General features: G+C 46.0%; 2 protein-coding genes across 2 annotated transcripts; both read right to left on the bottom strand.

Moving 5' to 3' along the window:
- Window positions 1-3,438: 3,438 nt before the first annotated feature.
- LOC311307229 (mitochondrial glutamate carrier 1-like) lies at window positions 3,439-8,649 on the bottom strand (the record flags this gene model as incomplete). Its single annotated transcript, XM_084436027.1, has 9 exons — window positions 3,439-3,598; window positions 3,815-3,890; window positions 4,142-4,299; window positions 4,869-5,064; window positions 5,517-5,635; window positions 5,854-5,944; window positions 7,420-7,475; window positions 7,936-8,061; window positions 8,627-8,649. 9 exons carry the CDS (start codon window positions 8,647-8,649, stop codon window positions 3,439-3,441), a joined length of 1,005 nt encoding a protein of 334 aa, XP_084292153.1.
- A 4,508-nt stretch (window positions 8,650-13,157) lies between these two features.
- Window positions 13,158-15,179, bottom strand: LOC311307228 (thyrotropin subunit beta-like; the record flags this gene model as incomplete). Its single annotated transcript, XM_084436026.1, has 2 exons — window positions 13,158-13,454; window positions 15,018-15,179. The coding sequence occupies 2 exons, from the start codon at window positions 15,177-15,179 to the stop codon at window positions 13,158-13,160; spliced, it is 459 nt and encodes a 152-aa protein (XP_084292152.1).
- Window positions 15,180-21,481: the final 6,302 nt, after the last annotated feature.

The raw sequence follows: 21,481 nt of genomic DNA, 5'->3' as shown, positions 1-21,481 counted from the left end.
TTGTTGTTGGATCTGAGCGATCTTACGCTGGAGGAATAGTCCAACAGTTCTGTGATATAAAGTGAGGCGAGGCCATTTAGAGCTTTAAAGACAAACATGAGGGTTTTGAATTTCACTCTCAACCTGACTGGGAGCCAGTGAAGAGGTGCCAGGACTGGAGAGATGTGAAGAGTGGAGAGCTAGAAGAAGGGGAGCAACTAGACCGTTCACAGGAGTCTGTGATTCCAGATGCCAGGGACAGGATGACTAGAGCAGAGAAAACAGAGGCTGTGGGTGTCTGCCACATTCTCACATTAATATCTTATATATTTCCCAGTGAATTACCAACTTTAAGGCCATTAATGTAATGTTTGTGGCAGAATGTTTAAACAGGGAATCCTAAAGATGCTTTAATATTCATTTGATGTGGGAATCCTGTCTTTCAGCGCTGATGGTGCTGCCTGGTTCCTTGGCTAGGTCAGTTTCCTGGTTTAGTCACATGATTGCACAAGTCCAAGTTTCATCTTTCCTATTTGAGGTCACAGGACAGCTGCACATGCCAGGTATGCATGCCTCGCAGTGTAGGGTTACACACATCCTACAACATGTGCACTTTTCCAAGCACCAATGCCAGCATACATGCGCTCACACAGCACAGGCCTGTTTGAGGCCCAGGAAACTCTGAAGAGAGCTTGCATCAGAAACCCTGGTGTTGGTTAGGCACTGAGTGATCCAGATCTTTCTTATATACATCAGCAATGGTGAACAGCTGAACAGTATCTATGATGATGATAATATATTTTTATTTTTTTTGTTTTATTCAATGATGGTCTCTTCAGAAGATCTGAGACTTACCTGGATGCATGCTGGTACTTATCTGAAATAGTGTACACTGGGAACTTATACCTAAATAGTATAAGTTGAGAATAGATTGAAACAAAAACAAATCTTTCCTTTTGACAAATATTTATTTGGTGTTTGCGTATGTATTCATAAATGCATAAGTCACACAAATAAATATCGGTTATACATATTTTTCATTCAAGCATGTTGCATAAAATCTAGGATCCTATTGAAATGAGTCTTCGTTGGTTGGTCTGGGTTAGCAAAATGAAGCAGGCTTTTCAAGCTGGGTTCACATACAATAGACAAGACCGTTTAAAGACGTTTTAGATTCTGTGTAGTTCTAGAATGTAGGATGCAGTTTCGGAACTGAGAAGGCAGTTTAAGACTTAGAGTATGTCTCATAATATTACAGTACATCTTGAAATGGATGTACAGTATGTGAGCCCAGTGTAACAATGCATTTATAACATCCCAGAAAACGTACTGTAACATGTTCTCATTGAAATGTCTGGAGATACTCTTGATAACTCTTGAGGTCAGGAACCAAATGCACCAGAACGTCTCTAACAACATAACAACAATGTCAGTTAAGCAGAGCACAGCTTATACATGTACATGTTTTGAAAGGCTTGAGTGTTTTACGAACCACAGAATTCAGACGTCCTGGCATTTTTCACACTGCTCCACTTGCAGATGTTGGGTCACACCACCAACCCCGGTACAATATTGGAGATTATAGAAAAATATATAGTAAAAAGCACTTATAAGAAACCCATATTACTACCACCCTGTTCATCTACTTAAAAACTCCCACCTCATGCAAGCAGGAGTAGAAGGAGTGTGTTTATCAATGAAAACAATCATTGGAAACATTAAAGAAAAACCAACAGTTTTCAGTTAGTTGGTGATGTAAAAAAAATCACATTACGGGTAGAGAAAATGATTTAAAAAAAAAAAAATACATTATGGATAGAGAAAGTGATTTAAAAAATATCACTTTGCAGTAGAGAAAGTGATTAAAATATCACATTACAGGTGGAGAAAGCGATTAAAAAAATATCACTTTGGGGTAGAGAAAGTGATTAAAATATCACATTACAGGTGGAGAAAGTGATGGGTCAAAAAAACACTATGCCATTATCAGCAGTACACTTGGTCCCATATGGCATGGCAAGTCTTAACAATGCAACCAGAAGCACAATCTTTGTCGTTACTTTGACACAGTTCTTCTCCACTCTTCATCTCATTCCACAACTTTGTGGAAAAATTACTTCATATCAAGTATCACTGGCTGTGAAAAGGTTTTTTTTAATTTTTAAAAAGGGGGTTATGAAACAGTCCTGGGATGCAACTGTGCTAGTCTCTGCCTGCACTTGTCAGGCATTCATAGCCTTGGTGGCACACTAGAATGTTTCCTTCCCTATGAACTGAGGGGCCCTATGCGAGGCCCCTGCCTCCTCTAACATAATCAGAGAGGTCCAAATGTGTCTCTCATACAGTACGTTTCACATTCTATAGCATGCGTTATCAGACCTGGGGTGCGTCCTAACAGTCTAGATAGGCTGCCTCACGTCATGTCCATTCCCTGTTCCACACTGGTCTGAGATCTAGAGGGCGTTTGATGGCGTCTGATGTAGACTTCTCCCGTGTGGCGCCGTCCCAGGTCTTCCAGGGAGGATGACAGGAGGAGGCAAAGCTTTTTAGACAGTTGGGATTTACCCATTGAGAAATGAAAAGCCTTGCATTACCATGTTTAACGTTTAAATCAAGACCCAGAAATCCCTGGAATGTTGTCCCCTAGGAGCGGTAGCAGTTCTCTCATCCCTGACCGCTGGTTCAAAACTACACTTTTAGACTGTGTTGTTCTGTCTAGGGTTGGAGGACTACAAATTGCAGCCATTCTGGGAGAAACAAACAAGGGCTGATTCGGCCACAGTATTAACAAACAAAAAAGATCATCAACCTTTAAAACAGGATTGAAGATGTTCAAGAATGTGTTGAACTTCCTTTCCCACTTTTGCCATGCTACGCTAATATGCTAACAACGTTCACATAGTGACAGTCGTCCAGCACCCCTCACCTAGTGAGAGTTGGACCAAGATGGCCAGTTTCGAAAGCAGCCCAGGCTAGGGTTACAGAGCAGGTCTGGGGTAGGGATTTAGGATACAGCTAGGGAAGGTGATACAGGGGAGGGATGAGTCTGGAGGACAGAGGGGAGATTACGGGTCTGGGGGAGCGTTCGGGTGAGGGTGGGCACTGCTGGACATGACACTGTCCCTCACTGAGGGCATACCTAGAGGAGAGCAGCAAAGAGAAATCAGACACAACCGTCTCTCTTTATCTCCCCATTGCTCCATATGAACCACACAGATAACTGCAGTTCCATTTAAAGCTTTTCAAAGAAGCCAGATAGACATGCTTCAGGGACAGGGGCTGCCACTTTGAAACAAAATGGCTGCCGTCGGTTACCTCAGCATTCCTTTACTATGGAAACCCATTTCTGCCACGATAAATAAGGTAGACGTAAATAACAGGTACAGGTTACAGTGAGCGAACGTGTGCGGTGGTTCACAGGGCGCGTAGCTGCCTCGGAGGCTGATTGAATGTGTTGCTTTAGGCTGTGTAGATGTTGAAAGGACTGTATCCCAGCAGGAACTCCCCGACGCCGACAAGGTACATGACCTGGGCGATACCAAAGAGAGGGGCGATGACCAGCGCCCTGCAGCCGGCCCCCTTCAGGAACGCCCCGGGACCCTCCTTCCTCAGGATCTTACTGCAGACAGACAGAGAGAGAGATGGGAATCAACTACAGTCAATGTGGAGGATAAAGTAATATTTGGGGTTGAATATGTCTTGAATATACTATTTTTTGAACCACATCTTTATTCCTCTTAACAAAGAAACATGGTGCTCTACATCACCTTGGTTAAATGGTTTTTGGTTCACATATGGTTGAGTCTCCCTGAGAGACGTGAGGGAGGATGTTTACCTGATACAGTCCACCACGCCATTGTATGTCTCCTCGTTGGCTCCCTTGTTGAGAGACTGCAGTCTGGTCTTGATCACTAGGGAAGATAAGCAGTACAACTGACAGTTAGGAGAGGACAACAAGTACACCTCCTCTTAGTTCTACAAGATCTGTTCTTATTGAAGGTTTTACTCATGACTGGGATACACAGTTGCTTCTCTTACACTAGACAAGATTGTAAGTCACTTTGGATAAAAGCGTCTGCTAAATGACTTAAATGTCAATGTAGAAATCACACCCACACAACAGGCCTAAATCTGATGTGTCCGCGCAAGTTGACCCACTCACCGTCGCAGGGGTTGACGGCAACAGCGGCAGATGACCCGGCCACACAGCCAGACAGGAAGGACCAGTAGAACGGCACACTGCCGTCGTCGTCGGACCGCTGGCCCAGCTGGTTCAGACGGGCAAAGAGCGGGAAATACACCACGGAGAACGGGATGTCCCTGAGAGAGAGAGAGAGAGAGAGAGAGGGGGGGGGGGAGAGAGAGAGAGAGAGAGATGGGGAGAAAGACAAATAAGTGTTTAAATCATCAATCAACTGACTGAAGTTCAACCAAACTTCTACTTTGCACTTACTAGGCACTTAATAGATCTTCTGAGACCTGGGAGCATGTGATCTCATAATCCTGATGCCTAGGAAGTCTACAGACATGGCACTAGGACCAGAGGTAGGAGGGGCAGAACAAGAAGTATGCAGTGGAGGACCCCGGCCCCTCTCACCTCATCAGGGTGTCTATAGATATGCCACTAGGACCAGAGGTATACAATGGAGGACCCCAGCCCAGTAGGACCAGAGGTATACGATGGAGGACCCCAGCCCAGTAGGACCAGAGGTATACGATGGAGGACCCCAGCCCAGTAGGACCAGAGGTATACGATGGAGGACCCCAGCCCAGTAGGACCAGAGGTATACGATGGAGGACCCCAGCCCAGTAGGACCAGAGGTATACGATGGAGGACCCCAGCCCAGTAGGACCAGAGGTATACGGTGGACGAGCGCAGCCCCTCTCACCTCATCAGGGTGGCGTTCAGACCACGGTACAGCCCCGTCACACCCTTGGTTCTCAGCAGCTCGCGGGTGATCTGGGTGGCCGACACTCGCATCACTTGGGGGGCGGGGCTGGCATTGTAGGAGCGACTCAAGACGCCGTTGGCTCCTCCCAGCTTCAGGGCCGGCACCATGGCGGGCATGATCCTCTGCTGGGCTGCTATAGGTGGAGAAGGGGAGGATCAGTGTGACGTGACACCTACTGTAAAATCCAAGAAGTCGGCTCATATCCCTGGAACCTGTTCTTATAATGTATCCTCCTCTCTTCCTTTAGTTTAATTTAGATTTTAGATTTTTAGATTATGGTTTTATTGTATTCTACCGCACTTTCATATAAATCAAATCAATTTTATTTGTATAGCGCATAGTGTTGATCATGTCTTTTTAATGCCCTTGTGTATGCCTGTGTGTCTTTTTGGGAGATTCTGTCTGTCTATCTATCTATCTATCTATCTATCTATCTATCTATCTATCTATCTATCTATCTATCTATCTATCTATCTATCTATCTATCTATCTATCTATCTATCTATCTATCTATCTATCTATCTATCTATCTATCTATCTATCTATCTATCTATCAATCAATCAACATGGCGGCATCCTCCTCACCCAGCCGGCCGGCATCCTGCATCTGGATCTTCAGCATCTCCATGGGCGTGGTGATGATCACCTGACACATCCCTGCTCCACAACCCGCCAACATCTCCTGGGAAACTGTTAGCCTGCCCCTTCAACACAGGTACATGAGGAGTGAGTTAGAACACAGCTAACACACACACACAGCTACTGTAACACACATACACACATGCGCACATACGCACTCACACACATGCACACATACAAACACACACATTCACACACACACATACACAACTTCATGAATAGCATTCTGAGTTCAGCTGTGTTTGTGACTATGAGACTATCAGTCATTAGAATCATTGCTCACCCGTCTCTACCGAGCTGGTGGCGGAAGAAGTCATTGGCGGCCAGTTTGATGGCCTTCTCAGGAGTGACCAGGGTGAGGTTCACTGCAGCTCCTACCACAACAACAATAACAACACAACAACAACAAGAACATCAGCCAGAGTCCAACAAGATATTCACAACAAACATTTACAACGTTTCATGAACACAGTTGGACATAAACATGCATGATATCAAGACAGTCTGACCGATGGTAAAACGAGAAAGGCTGGAGAGACTTTTTTCAATGTTTTTTCAGTTTTGACAATGTAGTCATTAGTAAACACTAATACAACTGGGAATGTGTTTGGCTGCGTTAGTGATTCCCAGAGTCAGAGAGGTTTCTGGAAGGCCAGAAATACGTACAAGACATCAAGCAACGATGCGAGTGAGTGGGATGAGAGGATATAAGGTTACAGGCAAGTGATAGTGTAGGGAGGAGGATATAAGGTTACAGGTGAGTGATAGTGTAGGGAGGAGGATATAAGGTTACAGGCGAGTGATAGTGTAGGGAGGAGGATATAAGGTTACAAGCGAGTGATAGTGTAGGGAGGAGGATATGAGGTTACAGGTGAGTGATAGTGTAGGGAGGAGGATATAAGGTTACAGGAGAGTGATAGTGTAGGGAGGAGGATATAAGGTTACAGGAGAGTGATAGTGTAGGGAGGAGGATATAAGGTTACAGGCGAGTGATAGTGTAGGGAGGAGGATATAAGGTTACAGGAGAGTAATAGTGTAGGGTTCAGAACTGAGGTAGGACAGAGCTATATTGGTAAAAGTGTTTATTTTGTTTTTTGCCTTCAGCGCTGGCTGTGCCATTACAGCCAGCCACTACTAGCCGTGGGCTTGCATGGTGTCTGCAACACGAAGAACAGGGACGCAAACACAATACGCACACACACACACACACACACACACACACACACACACACAATATACACACACACACACACATATTATCATCATCATCATCATCATCATCAGCGAGCACAGACAACCTTGCAGGGCGGGACTGATATTTCTGGTTCCACACCCAGCCCGCCTGTTCAGCAAAATGCCCTGGGGGATCTGGCTAACGCCTGAATCAGCTCCTATCGGGCTACATGTTGAGTCTTGAATGAATGAGCTTTCATTGTTGGAGAGACAGAGCCTGGTATCACGTCTCTGTTCCTCCTTCCTGTGGCTGAGACTCACGCCACGTGACTTCACACTACAGTAAAAAGTACTGCAGGCAAACTAATGCAGAACTGTGTGTGTGCGTGTGCCCGTGCGTGTGTGTGTGTGTGTGTGTGTGTGTGTGTGTGTGTGTGTGTGTGTGTGTGTGTGTGTGTGTGTGTGTGTGTGTGTGTGTGTGTGTGTGTGTGACCATGTATAGCACAATCCTATCCGGGACTTTGCCATGTGATTCTGAGCTCTGGCTTGATGCCGTACTGTTGCAGGTCTTATGCTGCATAAAATAGTTACTGCTCCACACACAGACAAATATAGAGCTGAGCCTCACTTATCGTCTCATGTGTGTGTGTGTGTGTGTGTGTGTTCGTCATCTCACCTCTGTACATGCCAAAGTATCCTTCTGACCTCACAGTCTTGATAAGGCAGTCCATCCTGGGAATTAAACACACAGATAAGAGATTATTAATTAAACACACACACACACACACACACACAGATAAGAGATTATTAATTAAACACAAACAGATAAGAGATAATTAATTCAACACACAGATATGAGAGGATAGATCAACACGTTTTCATGGAGACTACACCCCACCTACAAACCTGGCAGCCAATAGCTGCACAGTAGACACACAGACACGCCCATGTAGTCATGCCCTCACACGCACACATTATATTGGGATATTGCATGTGTGCTTTTGTGATGGAGAAGAATAGGGAAGCAGGTAGATCAGGATCCTGCCTGTTACCCAGAATGCCCTCATTCTGTGCTGTGAGTGAGAGTAGACTAGAGTCAGACTAGTGTGTGTGTGTGTGTGTGTGTGTGTGTGTGTGTGTGTGTGTGTGTGTGTGTGTGTGTGTGTGTGTGTGTGTGTGAACAGTGTCTTACATGTTCTTGTACAGCTGTTGCCCGCTGCGTTGGTTCTGGAGGCGTGTCTTCGCCAGGTCGATAGGAAAGACACAGGTGACTCCCACTAAGCCTGCTACCCCCCCGTTGATAAGCTTGGCTGGGAGGCTGCACACACACACACACACACACGGGTAAATGAAGGCAAACAAAAAAATCACACACATGAAATATACAAACAGACTTCTCTCTGTCATCTTCATGGATATAAATGGACAAGAGATTGAATAAGTACCTTAAAATAAATACTAATAACTGAACCCTTACCAAAGAGCCCTGCCCCCAGGAGGACACAAGTGTGCGTGTGTGTGTGCATCCATGCTTGCCTGAGTGTGCGTGTGTATTTATATAAATACATGTAAGCATGTCTGTGTGTAGATAGTCTGACATGCCCCTAAGGTCCAAAAATATCTAGCCATACAGTATATGACCCCCGCCGCCCCCCCCCCCCCCCCCCCCCACACACACGCACACAAACACAGCTGAGACAGCTTGCATCATCCGTGCATTCATCAACCTTCAGTCTCCCAACAGGATTGTTCCTGATCAATAACAGAAGTAAATCCACATATACATCGCTAGATGACGAACTAAAGTCATAATATTAAAGACTAATCTTTGGTGAGTTGTAAGTTTAGCAGAGAAGCAGAAAGTGGAGAGACTGGTGCTGTACCTGATCTGCTGCGGCTTGGCCATGGTGCTTGCGTTGTGGGCTGGGTGGAGAGGAAGCCTGGGTGTGTGTGTGGGCGTTGGAAGCCGGGGGAACGCGTCGGCTGAGCTGGGTGGTGGAGCAGAGGAGGAGAGAGCAGGCAGCGGAGTCACTGAGCAAGGCAGGGGGCGGACGGAGTCACACAGTTATATATAGGCCTGCAGTCCTACCCTGCTCCGCCCACGGCCAGATACACCACACACACGCATGGGCTGCTACTCGTCCAACCTCCTGCTCCTCCTACTGACACACAGCCAGGAGCTGGCTCTGCTCTGAACACGTTCTAGGCTTGCACCTGCATGCTCTCAGCTTGGCTTATTCCAGTCTCAGCCCAAAAGTCACATAACCCACACACCACGACCTGCCCTGACTAGACAAAAGGGCAGTGATTCCACTGGGAATGGTTTGGTGTGGCGGCGCTACTCTTTGAAAGAGACAGAGAGCCTTCGTGCGCAGCCCCTATTTCAGGCAAGCCTATTTCCTATTGACAGCCAAAATGTGCTCGTTAGAGAACATAAATGGTAAATGGACTGCACTTTGATCCAAATCGATTTACAATGAAGGGCTACTCTTTCATCCATTTACACACACACACACACACACACACACACACACATACACAATGGCGACAGCTGCCATGCAAGGTGTTAGCCTGCTCATTGGGAGAAATTTGGGGTTCAGTGTCTTCCCCAAGGACACTTCGACATGACGTCAGGAGGAGCCGGGATTCGGACCGCCGACCCTGCGATCGTTGGACGACCCGCTCTACCTCCTGAGCCAAAGCCGCCCCATGATTGATGATGATTTTTTTCATCAATGTTTTTGTTTATCTTGATAGATGGAAAAGACAGACAGAGCAGGGATTGGGATTGGGATTGGAGGAGAGGCGAGCTGTGGGTGAGGGACAGAGCAGGAGGGGAACGTGAGACCGAAGAGGCCTCCAGGACCTGGTCACCACAGCTACAAACTAATCCACAGGAAGCAAATAAACAATGGTGGAAATGAATGGGCCAAGCTGTGGATGTTGGTGTAGGCCCACCACTGCTTTTTATGCGGAGCAGCCACTTCTATACGTGATGTGTGTGTCCGTCTGTGTGTGTCCGTTTGTAGCGTGAGAAATCCCACTGGGCACCAGCAGAGGGCAGTAGAGATTGCACCGCGCTTACCTCACCACCTGGTGCTTCCCTCTAGAAAACGAGTGTCAAGGTTAGTATACATGCATCTTATTTCCCCTTATCTGTTGAAGCACATTCTCTTGCTTCTGTGTTTGAAATATGCTATATAAATAATGATTTCATACTTACAATAATAATGATAATGATTATGATGATAATAATAATAATAATGATGACAACAATAATAATCATAATAATCATAATTATAATAAATAACCTTTTTATTAACCTAACCTCGTTCTGCGGCTCAAAGTGCTAAGTCTGTTAATCCTGAGCAGCCTGCCCAAAGATGAGTCCCATCCTTGACCTTTGACCTGCCCCTACCACCAGCCCCCATCACTGCAGGGGGGGTCAGGTCTGGGATGGGGAGGGAGGCAGGGTCAACCTTCCTGGGCATCACAGAAGACAAACAGGCCTGTATTTCCTGTTGGTGCACAGTGAAACTATAGGAGTTTCTGTAGATTCTGTAGTGAAGAAGCTCTTCTGGGCCGCATTGCTGAGACGTGTGCATTAGATATGCACTGTGTGAAATGTACATATTAAAGCAGAGATTCTGATTCTGAATCGAGAGAAAAGTCCCCATTGCTGCTCCAAGATCCCCCCTGCTTTAACCTTCCACTGCTCTCTCTCTCTCGCTCTCGCTCTCTCTCTCTCTATCTCTCTCTCTCTCTCTCTCTCTTTCTCTCTCTCCCCTCTCTCTCTCTCTCTCTCTCTCTCTGTCTCTCTCTCTTTCTCTCTCTCTGCTGGCTACTCTGCTGCTGCTCTCCCTGCTCTCTCCCTCTCTCTACTGCTCTCTCTCTGCTTACTGCTCTCTCTCTCTCTCTCTCCGCTGCTCTCTCTCTCTGCTCTCTCTGTGCGGTATCACTTCCCTGACCGGGTTCCTGGGTGGCTGGATCCTTTCAGGATCTTGTTGGTCCTGCTTCTGGTGTAGATGTCCTCGAGCTGGGGGAGTGGCCCCCCCAAGGTACGTTCAGCTGATCATACCAATCTCTGTCGGGCCTTGCGATCCTGAGAGCTGCTGTTCCCATACCAGGTGGTGATATTCCCAGTCAGGATGCTCTCGATCATGGATGAGTGTAAGCACCGTCAAACCTGGTGGGACGCTCTGAATTTTCTCAGTCGTCTGAGGTGGTACAGTCTCTGACGTGCTTTCCTCACCACAGTGTCTATGTGTGTTGACCATGTCAGGTCCTTGGTGATCTGGACACTAAGGTACTTGAAGCTGCCCACTCTCTCTACAACGGTCCCGTTGATGATAAGAGGGGTGTAGTTCCTCTCCTGCTTCCTCCCAAAGTCCACCAGAATCTCCTTTGTCTTGCTGACAACCCTCAGCATTTCTCACTGCAGACACCAGAAACCTAGGGAAAGGTCTCAAACTACAGGCTCAGCTGGGAAAAACATGTTTATTGTCCCCCCCACCCGATGAAATCAGAGGGGAGGATATTAAAACGGCCTCCGTCCGTCCGTTTGTTCCTCTGTCACACAAAATGTACCAGAGCCCACAACTCAAGGTGCTCCTCTACATCCTGTATCCTAATGGCTGCCACAGCCAGTATGCAGAAAGTCAAATTTGCAGATAACCCCTATTGTCAGTGTCCTCCACGACAATGAAAATGCCCATGGTCCTATCGTGGATGAGTTTGTAGTCTGGTGTGAGGAAGCATTCCTTCATTTAAATGTGTTGAAGACAATGGACATGCTTATTGATTACTGATGCAAGTCCTCTACCTCCTAGAGTGCTGTCATCAAAGGGCAGGTGATAGAAGCGGGGGAGAGATACAAGTACATTGGCAGCCTGATCGATAACAAGCTGCACTTCAACTCGACCACCGATATGATCTGCAGGAAGTGCCAGTAATGATTGTTCTGTCTACATAAACTGGCAAAGTTCCAGGTGGATAAGATCCTAATGACCCTTTTGTACAAGTCCTACATTGAGTCTGTATTAACATTCTCTGTGATCTGCTGGAACGCCAAACTCAGTATCAAGGCAAAATCTGCTCTATCCAAAATAGTGACGGTCAGCAGTAAGATCCTGGGTGTCCAGCAGAGTAGAGTCACTGACCTCTACTACAGACAGGTGGGGAGGAAGGGTGACAGTGCCCACCCCATCCTTGACCCCTGACCTCCTGGCTCAGACGCCACCCTGGGAAGAACAGTAGGTTCAGGCCATGTTTGTATTAACAGAACTAGGGTTAGGGTTCAGGCACTCATTCATTCCCACCATATCCCTTCTGAGCTCAGCACAGGGTAGTGGATAGCTGTTACCACTTTCCCTTTGGGTTCTCACAGAGGGAGTGATGTTGATGGTGTTGATGATGATGATGATGATGATGATGGTGATGATGGTGATGACGATGATAGTGTCATTTGGACGTTGGTTGACGATGATGATCATGCACTTTAGTACCGCCTTTGTAGGTTTTTATCTGAATTGTGTTTATCTATTTACTGTACTGTATTCTATTGTCTTGTTTTGTCAGCTTGCCACTAGAAGCCCCTCGGGGACAAATAAAGTTGAGGTGAGTTATATATAGCCACAGGTCATTTATCACTGCCAGTACATATTCCTTTTGTACACAAAACCTTTACCAGTTCATTCAATCACCCCACTCCTATAACAGACTATATTTCGCTGGCTCAGGGTATCCAGAAGTCCAATATTTGATCATAGTGCCTGCAGCGCTTGCTTATTGCTAATAGTGTTTGAATAGCACCACGATGTACGGACCCATAGTATGCATAGTATTATTAGGAGAATAATGATTGTTTGTATACATCTAACCTGGACCCAAGGCTCGAATGGGGAGAGGTGGGGGGGGGGGGGCGGGGCGGGACTGGGATGGGGACGGGGGGTTGCATAAGAGCTTAAACATTGCTGTCACTCTTTCAGTCTGCAGGCTTCCTGATCAGGTGACTGGTGAATGAGGCCATCATAGCTGCCTCTTACTGTACGATCTAGTTTGTTAAGATTCCTTTTCAAAATGCTGAACCGTGACGTCAAACTTAAGCTAACTAAGCTATTCAGCCACATATGGCTGCTCAACATCATGAAAAGCAATGAAATGAAGGTCATCGCTGTCTCTGTCTAAATACATCTGCTGATCTGGGATGATTGGTTGATTTCAACTTTATATATATATATATATATATATATATATATATATATATATATATATATATATATATATATATATATATATAGTGGGTCAGAATATCTAGTAGCCTATAACATAACCATACAATGCAAATGCAAATGTCAATATATCTCCGGGATTATTTATTATAGCTATAGCATGTATATATAAGAGCTCTGTTCCCTAGACGACGGTGGTGGTGGTGTTTCTTCCTGGGCCGTGTCTTCTAGTCCATGTCTTGGGCGGTTTGGTGGGGCAGGGTTCCGGGGGCGCGGTGGTGGCCTGGCGCAGAGTGCTGCAGCGGTGCGTCAGCCCGTGACAGTGCGTGCAGCGGCAGAAGCTGTACTCGGGGTAGTAGAACAGTGGGTTGACGTGCGGAAGGCAGCCGGAGACGCGGGCCGGACGGTACACCAGCGACCGAGGCATGCAGCCCTGCTGGAGCAGGTAGTTCTTACCCCGACGCCCCCTCACGTTGGTGTCCTGAAACACACAGGGGGCATGGAGAACCAGGTACCAGTTATACAAGAAGAACCATGTACTAGTTATACAAGAAGAACCATGTACTAGTTACATTACATTACATTACAGTCATTTAGCTGACGCTTTTATCCAAAGCAAGTTACAATAATTGTATTTAACGTAGGAAAAGCCAATGTAGCCTACTACTATTTGCCAGAACTCACAAGTGCATCTCCTTTCTAATACAAGTGATTAAGAGCATAATATAGTGCTGAAGGCAAAGTGCAAGAATAGCAATCTAAACATACAATAGGTGCTTAAGAGGGAGGATTGTGGTAGTACTTCTTGAAGAGATGAGTTTTGAGCATGTGGCGAAAGATGGGCAGCGACTCTGCTGTCCTCACGTCAGTGGGCAGTTCATTCCACCACTGCGGGGCCAGGATAGAGAAGAGCCGTGACTGTGTCAATCAACCACAGGGGCCTCGGAGTGACGGGGCAACCAGTCGCTCCGAGGTAGCAGAGTGTAGTGGTCGGGAGGGGGTGTAGGGTTTGACCATGGCCTGGAGGTAGGAGGGAGCGTTTCCTTTCGTTGCCCTGTAGGCTAGTACCACAGTTTGAAACTGGATGCAAGCTGCTACAGGGAGCCAGTGTAGGGAATGGAGAAGGGAAGTTGTCTAGGAGAACTTGGGGTGGTTGAACACCAGGCGAGCAGCAGCTTTCTGGTCAAGTTCCAGGGATTTAATGGCTGACGCCGGGGCCCAAGCAAGGAGGGAGTTTCAGTAGTCCAGGCGGGAGATGACAAGGGCCTAGATGAGCACCTGCGCCGTTTTGTCAGTGAGGAAAGGGGCGAAACCTCCTGATGTAGTTATACAAGAAAAGCATGTACTAGCTATACATAAGAAACTATGTACTAGTTATACATAGAAGAATCATGTATGTTATACAAGAAGAAACCTGTACTAGTTGTACATGAAGAACCATGTACTAGTTATGAAAGAAGAACCACGTACTAGTTATGAAAGAAGAACATGTACTAGTTATGAAAGATGAACCATGTACTAGTTTTACCTGAAGAATGTACTAGACTAGTTATACTGTGTGTTGAGTCCTGAAAGATGATCTTTCACCCATCACAATCTTGCCCTGTTTATCTCAACCCTAACCCTTCTCCTAGGCCCCAGACTCACACTGTGCCTCAAGCCCTCTCTCTCTCTCTCTCTCTCTGTCTCTCTCTCTCCTTCTCCTCCCTCTCTCTCTCTCTCCTTCTCCTCTCTCTCTCTCTCTCTCTCTCTCTCTCTCTATCTCCTTCTCCTTCTCCTCAAGCAGCCACATCAATATTCCAACCTGTGTTTCTTCAGTGCTGGTGTGTGTATGTATACGTGAGTGTACTGTATGTATGTATGTATGTATGTATGTATGTATGTATGTATGTATGTATGTATGTATGTATGTATGTGTGTGTGTGTGTGTGTGTGTGTGTTTGTGTGTGTGTGTGTGTGTGTGTGTGTGTGTGTGTGTGTGTGTGTGTGTGTGTGTGTGTGTGTGTGTGTGTGTGTGCATGCGCGCGCGCAACTCGGTTCTTACCTGTGAGTAACAGAAGCCACTGCAGATGGTGGTGTTGACGGCCACACACTGATCACAACCGAGTTTCTCAATCCTCAGCGTGTAGTTCTTCAGCACACACTCACACACCCCACCGCTCACCAACACCCACAGCAGTACACAGGTGAACACACACACAAGCATGCTGTATACACACACGCGCACGTTCACAGGGATCTCTTCTACACACACTGCTCTTCTACACACACTGCTCTTCTACACACACTGCTGCCTCCTCCAAGCTCCTCCAACTGCCTGTGTCCAGTCGCCTGTTCCGCTATGTGGGCAGTGAGGGCCTCTCTTCTCCTCTGTGGTTCCCCTCAGGATACAGGAGTTGTGGGAGGACTGGGGACAACCGCGCTCTTTTAAGGAGGCCTTAATCCACCCTGATCCTCTGTATCCCTTATCTGGACAAGAGAGCCAGGGAGGATCTGCTGCCTCCCCATGCCCTCCCAAACCCACCTCCACCTGCTGCTAGAGGTACAGGACATGCGCGCACATGCACGTGTCTTTTGGACAGGAAATCACCAGCCTTTGAACATGAGATCATGAGCCAACGTCTTTTTAAAATGAGCACAGTATGGAACCGATATTGGCTCAAAAGGTTTGGGGAAAACTTTGTGTTTTTTGGACACTGTCTCTTTTTATTATAACAAGCTACAACATATAGGTCATATCATCTTAGTAAAGGATATATATTACAGTATATTAGTCAAAATTCATAATGGGACAAGAAAAAATATATAATCTTGTCCCATTTTCAAATCTTGACCCTTGAGGAGGGTTTCTTGTTCCGGATGGCTTGGTAAATGTTTGTAAAATGCACATCATGTTAATCTTAGCAAACATGGGGAATGAGTCAGTAATGTCCACCTCCTGGGTGTGTGTACTTAGTTTTAGAGGTATTTTGCCTGAGCGTGAGTGTTTTGCCAGTAGGTCTGCTAAGTTTGCAGGTCATGGTGACAGTGTTGTAGACATACTTCTGTATGGCAGCGTGTACAAACAGGTTTGTCTGTCCGGGGATAGCCATGTTAGAGAGATACTTATCTGTGGCATGAGAGGGTGTTACTCTTCGCAAATGCATGAACCTTCTGGGGTATCTCTCCTCTACATTTGATGATGCACATGAAACCATATGACATTAATATAGGTTGAATTACATCGCACCACTGTACTTCGACAATTGAATTGGACTTTTTTTGAGGTTGCTTATAGCCAGACTTCCTTAAGAATAAGGACTGGCTGGAGCAACCAGTAGGTTATTCTGATGGGAGGTATGCTATGTTGAGGTTGGCCTCTAGGGTGTTTATGCCTGTCTGACCTGAGCACTGGGGGTCTGTGTTGGGTAGCCATACAGTCAGTATAGTGAGGTCTGTGTTTGGTAGTAGGTAGTCTCTATGGTGAGGTCTGTGTTGAGCATTAAATGTTCACTGTGGTGAGATCTGTGTTTGGTAGTAGATAGTCAGTGAGGTATGTGTTGGATAATAGTCACTATGGTGAGGTCTGTGTTTGGTAGTAGATAGTGACTATGGTGAAGTCTGTGTTGAGCAGTAGATAGTCACTATGGTGAGGTCTGTGTTGGGTAATAGATAGTCACTATGGTGAGGTCTGTGTTGGGTAATAGATAGTCACTATGGTGAAGTCTGTGTTGAGTAGTAGATAGTCACTATGGTGAGCTCTGTGTTGGGTAATAGATAGTCACTATGGTGAGGTCTGTGTTGGGTAATAGATAGTCACTATGGTGAAGTCTGTGTTGAGTAGTAGATAGTCGCTATGGTGAGCTCTGTGTTGGGTAATAGATAGTCACTATGGGGAGGTCTGTGTTTGGTAGTAGACAGTCACTATGGTGAGGTCTGTGCTGGGTAGTAGATAGTCGCTATGGTGAGCTCTGTGTTGGGTAATAGATAGTCACTATGGTGAGGTCTGTGTTTGGTAGTAGACAGTCACTATGGTGAGGTCTGTGTTTGGTAGTAGACAGTCACTATGGTGAGGTCTGTGCTGGGTAGAAGATAGTCTTTAGGGTGAGGTCTGTGTTGGGTAGTAGATAGTTATATGGTGAGGTCTGTGTTTGGTAGAAGATAGTCACTATGGTGAGGTCTGTGTTGGGTAATAGATAGTCACTATGGTGAGGTCTGTGTTGGGTGGAGCGTGTAGATACAGTTCATATGATGAGGTCTGTGTTGGGTAGCAGGTCTCTTTTGGGTGGCCTGTACATATAGGCAGTATGTGAGATCAGTGTAGGGTAGCAGGTCTGTGTTGGGTAGCAGGTCTGTGTTGGGCAGCGTGCATCTTGGGATCAAGCGTCAATCCTGAGCTGCTGCTCACATGTTTAGTGACCCACCTGAGAGAGGAGGCCATGTTTTCTTTATCTGATTGGCTTATTCTCCCAGAATCTCCAGTGTTCCTTATCGCCAGAATGGCCATGTGCCCTCAGGTGTGTGTTAACAATCTCCATGGTTACCCACAACACCTAACACACATGGTCCACGGAGTCTGTCTGTCTGTGGTAGCACTGCTGTTAGGACATCAACTCTGGCTGAGTGACATGGCCTCAACGTTCACACAAAGCACACTGGGATTGTAAATGATAGGGATATTTTGTGTAGACAATGTAGCTTGTGAGAGAGAAAGAGATAGAGAGAGAGAGAGAGAGAGAGAGAGAGAGAGTGTATGTGTGTGAGAGAGAGAGAACGTGTGTGTGAGAGAGAGAAAGAGAAATTGTGCACGTGTGTGTGTGTGAGAGAGAGAGAGAGAGAGAGAGTGCATTTTTGTAGATTGTATTACATACAGTATTGTACTGTATAATGGCCTATTGTATTTTCCACTATTGTATTTTGCACTGTCTTGTCCTCACATGTTTACAGTTAGGCACCAACAGACTAAAGAAAATGTTCACTTATATAACTGGCTAGTTATTTCAGAGACTAGTCAGGAATACCTGGGGTCACAACACCACAGCTTACCCAGCTGTGATCCTGCTGCAGGTCGCCTCCCGTTGCGTCTGATGGTGGAGTCACATAACAAGGCCAGACACTTTGAATTAAAACGAATGTTTGTTGTTTTTTTTGTTTTTTAATGAGGGTGTCGCCCTGCATTACCCTCTTCTCCCGTTGTTTCTCTTCTCAGAAACATCTCAGAAACGTTATTTTATTCAACTAAACAATGAGCCTACTACTGATAAACATGCTTGTAACCTACGCATCACAGCATAAACGATGTGAGGAGAATAAGAGATAAGGTTAACAGGCTTGTAAGCTAGGATGTAAATAGCCTGACCGTTTTCTACTAAACCAAACCAATGATTCAAACGATATATCCCTAGCCTTTGCTAACAGAGTAACAATCTCCTACAACAATATGTGCCTTCTCATATCAGCCTCACCCTTGAATAAAGTTGAAACTAATATTATTAATCTCTGCTCTGCTTTACAGCTGTTTCTCTCTGAAACTCTGCTGGACAGACAGCCCCTTAGTGGTGAGATGTAGACACCTACTGGCCGTTTTCAATGTCACACATTTCATTACACATTACAGTCATTTAGCTGACGTAATTCAGATGAACTGGCATTCTTACCACAAATTAGACATACATCTGGCTCATACATGCAATACAGGCTCCTCAGGTAATCCAGGGCTATAGGCCTAATATTGACTATGACTCTAAACCCTTTCTCTGCAATTCTGATAGGCCTATTCACAACCTGTGGTTGATATAAGATGACATTATAGACAGTATGACACTTTATGACAGTATGACAGTATAAAACATTAAACACATAACATATACACACAGCATAACATATACTCTCACGCCATGTCTTTGCACTGTTCTGTCCTGCCTGTCCTGTCGTCTCAATCAGCGTATGCCATTACCCTAGTCAAATTCCTGTGTTAACCATATACATGGCGAATAAACGGATCTTGAAACATATAAACATATGACATAAACATATATATTCCGTCGCAATAGGTATAATATGAAATCTATCTATTTATTTTCTAAAGAGTGGGGGGAGAGTAGTCTGAATTGGGTTGTGGAGCTGTGCTCCAACTCATACATTGAACTCATCTGCCAGCCGTGAGCTCTTCCAAGCCTGTGAGCTCGCATCCACCAGGAGCGCTGATCATGCGCAGTCTGGCTTCTCCTGCGTTTTCTGCACACAGAGGCCCGTTTCTGGGGACTCACTCACCCGCATCAGGTGACGTACTGCTAGGACGGTGATTGGCTCTTATCTCAGACCTTCCCCGAGGTGATTGGTGGAGTGACGAGCACTCTGCATGTGACCTCTACAATGAGCTTCCGCCCACGGAAAGAAAAAGAGGCGGCAAGCAGCTTATATACCGTCAGGACTGATATGAAACTGTCAGTCACGGTTTCTTTTACATGAATGTTGTTTTATCTAAATTATTGTTGTCTTTTCCTTTGCTGTTGTCCCCTCCCCCTAAAAAGGTCTACTCAGGGGCTGATCTACAATGTTATTTTTATATAAAGACAATGAAACATAGGCATGCTGGGAAAATGCAAATCAGACCACATTTGATTGGTCGCTGTGTGCTCAAACAACACCAGCCATGAATGGAGGGAGGAACTTCACGTGGATTCGAGAACGAGGATTCATTCTTGATTTTGGGGTGGTGTGAGCCTACTTACTTTCTTTTTAAATACTCCTCTTTTTAAATCGTAATGTCTTTGTAAAAATAGGAAAAGTGGGAGGAGAGTAGTCTGAATTGGGTTGTGGAGCTGTGCTCCAACTCATACATTGAACTCATCCGCCAGCCGTGAGCGCTTCCAAGCCTGTGAGCTCGCATCCACCAGGAGCGCTGATCATGCGCAGTCTGGCTTCTCCTGCGTTTTCTGCACACAGAGGCCCGTTTCTGGGGACTCACTCACCCGCATCAGGTGACGTCCTGCTAGGACGGTGATTGGCTCTTTTCTCAGACCTTCCCCGAGGTGATTGGTGGAGTGACGAGCACTCTGCATGTGACCTCTACAATGAGCTTCCGCCCACGGAAAGAAAAAGAGGCGGCAAGCAGCTTATATACCGTCAGGACTGATATGAAACTGTCAGTCACGGTTTCTTTTACATGAATGTTGTTTTATCTAAATTATTGTTGTCTTTTCCTTTGCTGTTGTCCCCCTCCCCTAAAAAGGTCTACTCAGGGGCTGATCTACAATGTTATTTTTATATAAAGACAATGAAACATAGGCATGCTGGGAAAATGCAAATCAGACCACATTTGATTGGTCGCTGTGTGCTCAAACAACACCAGCCATGAATGGAGGGAGGAACTTCACGTGGATTCGAGAACGAGGATTCATTCTTGATTTTGGGGTGGTGCGAGCCTACTTACTTTCTTTTTAAATACTCCTCTTTTTAAATCGTAATGTCTTTGTAAAAATAGGAAAAGTGGGAGGAGAGTAGTCTGAATTGGGTTGTGGAGCTGTGCTCCAACTCATACATTGAACTCATCCGCCAGCCGTGAGCGCTTCCAAGCCTGTGAGCTCGCATCCACCAGGAGCGCTGATCATGCGCAGTCTGGCTTCTCCTGCGTTTTCTGCACACAGAGGCCCGTTTCTGGGGACTCACTCACCCGCATCAGGTGACGTCCTGCTAGGACGGTGATTGGCTCTTTTCTCAGACCTTCCCCGAGGTGATTGGTGGAGTGACGCGCACTCTGCATGTGACCTCTACAATGAGCTTCCGCCCACGGAAAGAAAAAGAGGCGGCAAGCAGCTTATATACCGTCAGGACTGATATGAAACTGTCAGTCACGGTTTCTTTTACATGAATGTTGTTTTATCTAAATTATTGTTGTCTTTTCCTTTGCTGTTGTCCCCCCCCCCCTAAAAAGGTCTACTCAGGGGCTGATCTACAATGTTATTTTTATATAAAGACAATGAAACATAGGCATGCTGGGAAAATGCAAATCAGACCACATTTAATTGGTCGCTGTGTGCTCAAACAACACCAGCCATGAATGGAGGGAGGAACTTCACGTGGATTCGAGAACGAGGATTCATTCTTGATTTTGGGGTGGTGCGAGCCTACTTACTTTCTTTTTAAATCCTCCTCTTTTTAAATAGTAATGTCTTTGTAAAAATAGGAAAAGTGGGAGGAGAGTAGTCTGAATTGGGTTGTGGAGCTGTGCTCCAACTCATACATTGAACTCATCCGCCAGCCGTGAGCGCTTCCAAGCCTGTGAGCTCGCATCCACCAGGAGCGCTGATCATGCGCAGTCTGGCTTCTCCTGCGTTTTCTGCACACAGAGGCCCGTTTCTGGGGACTCACTCACCCGCATCAGGTGACGTCCTGCTAGGACGGTGATTGGCTCTTTTCTCAGACCTTCCCCGAGGTGATTGGTGGAGTGACGAGCACTCTGCATGTGACCTCTACAATGAGCTTCCGCCCACGGAAAGAAAAAGAGGCGGCAAGCAGCTTATATAC

Source organism: Borostomias antarcticus, assembly GCF_949987555.1.
Source record: "Borostomias antarcticus genome assembly, chromosome: 3".
In the NCBI taxonomy this organism is placed as follows: domain Eukaryota; kingdom Metazoa; phylum Chordata; class Actinopteri; order Stomiiformes; family Stomiidae; genus Borostomias; species Borostomias antarcticus.
The sequence above is the reverse complement of the archived record's forward strand: the minus strand, read 5'-3'. Positions and strand labels throughout refer to the sequence as shown.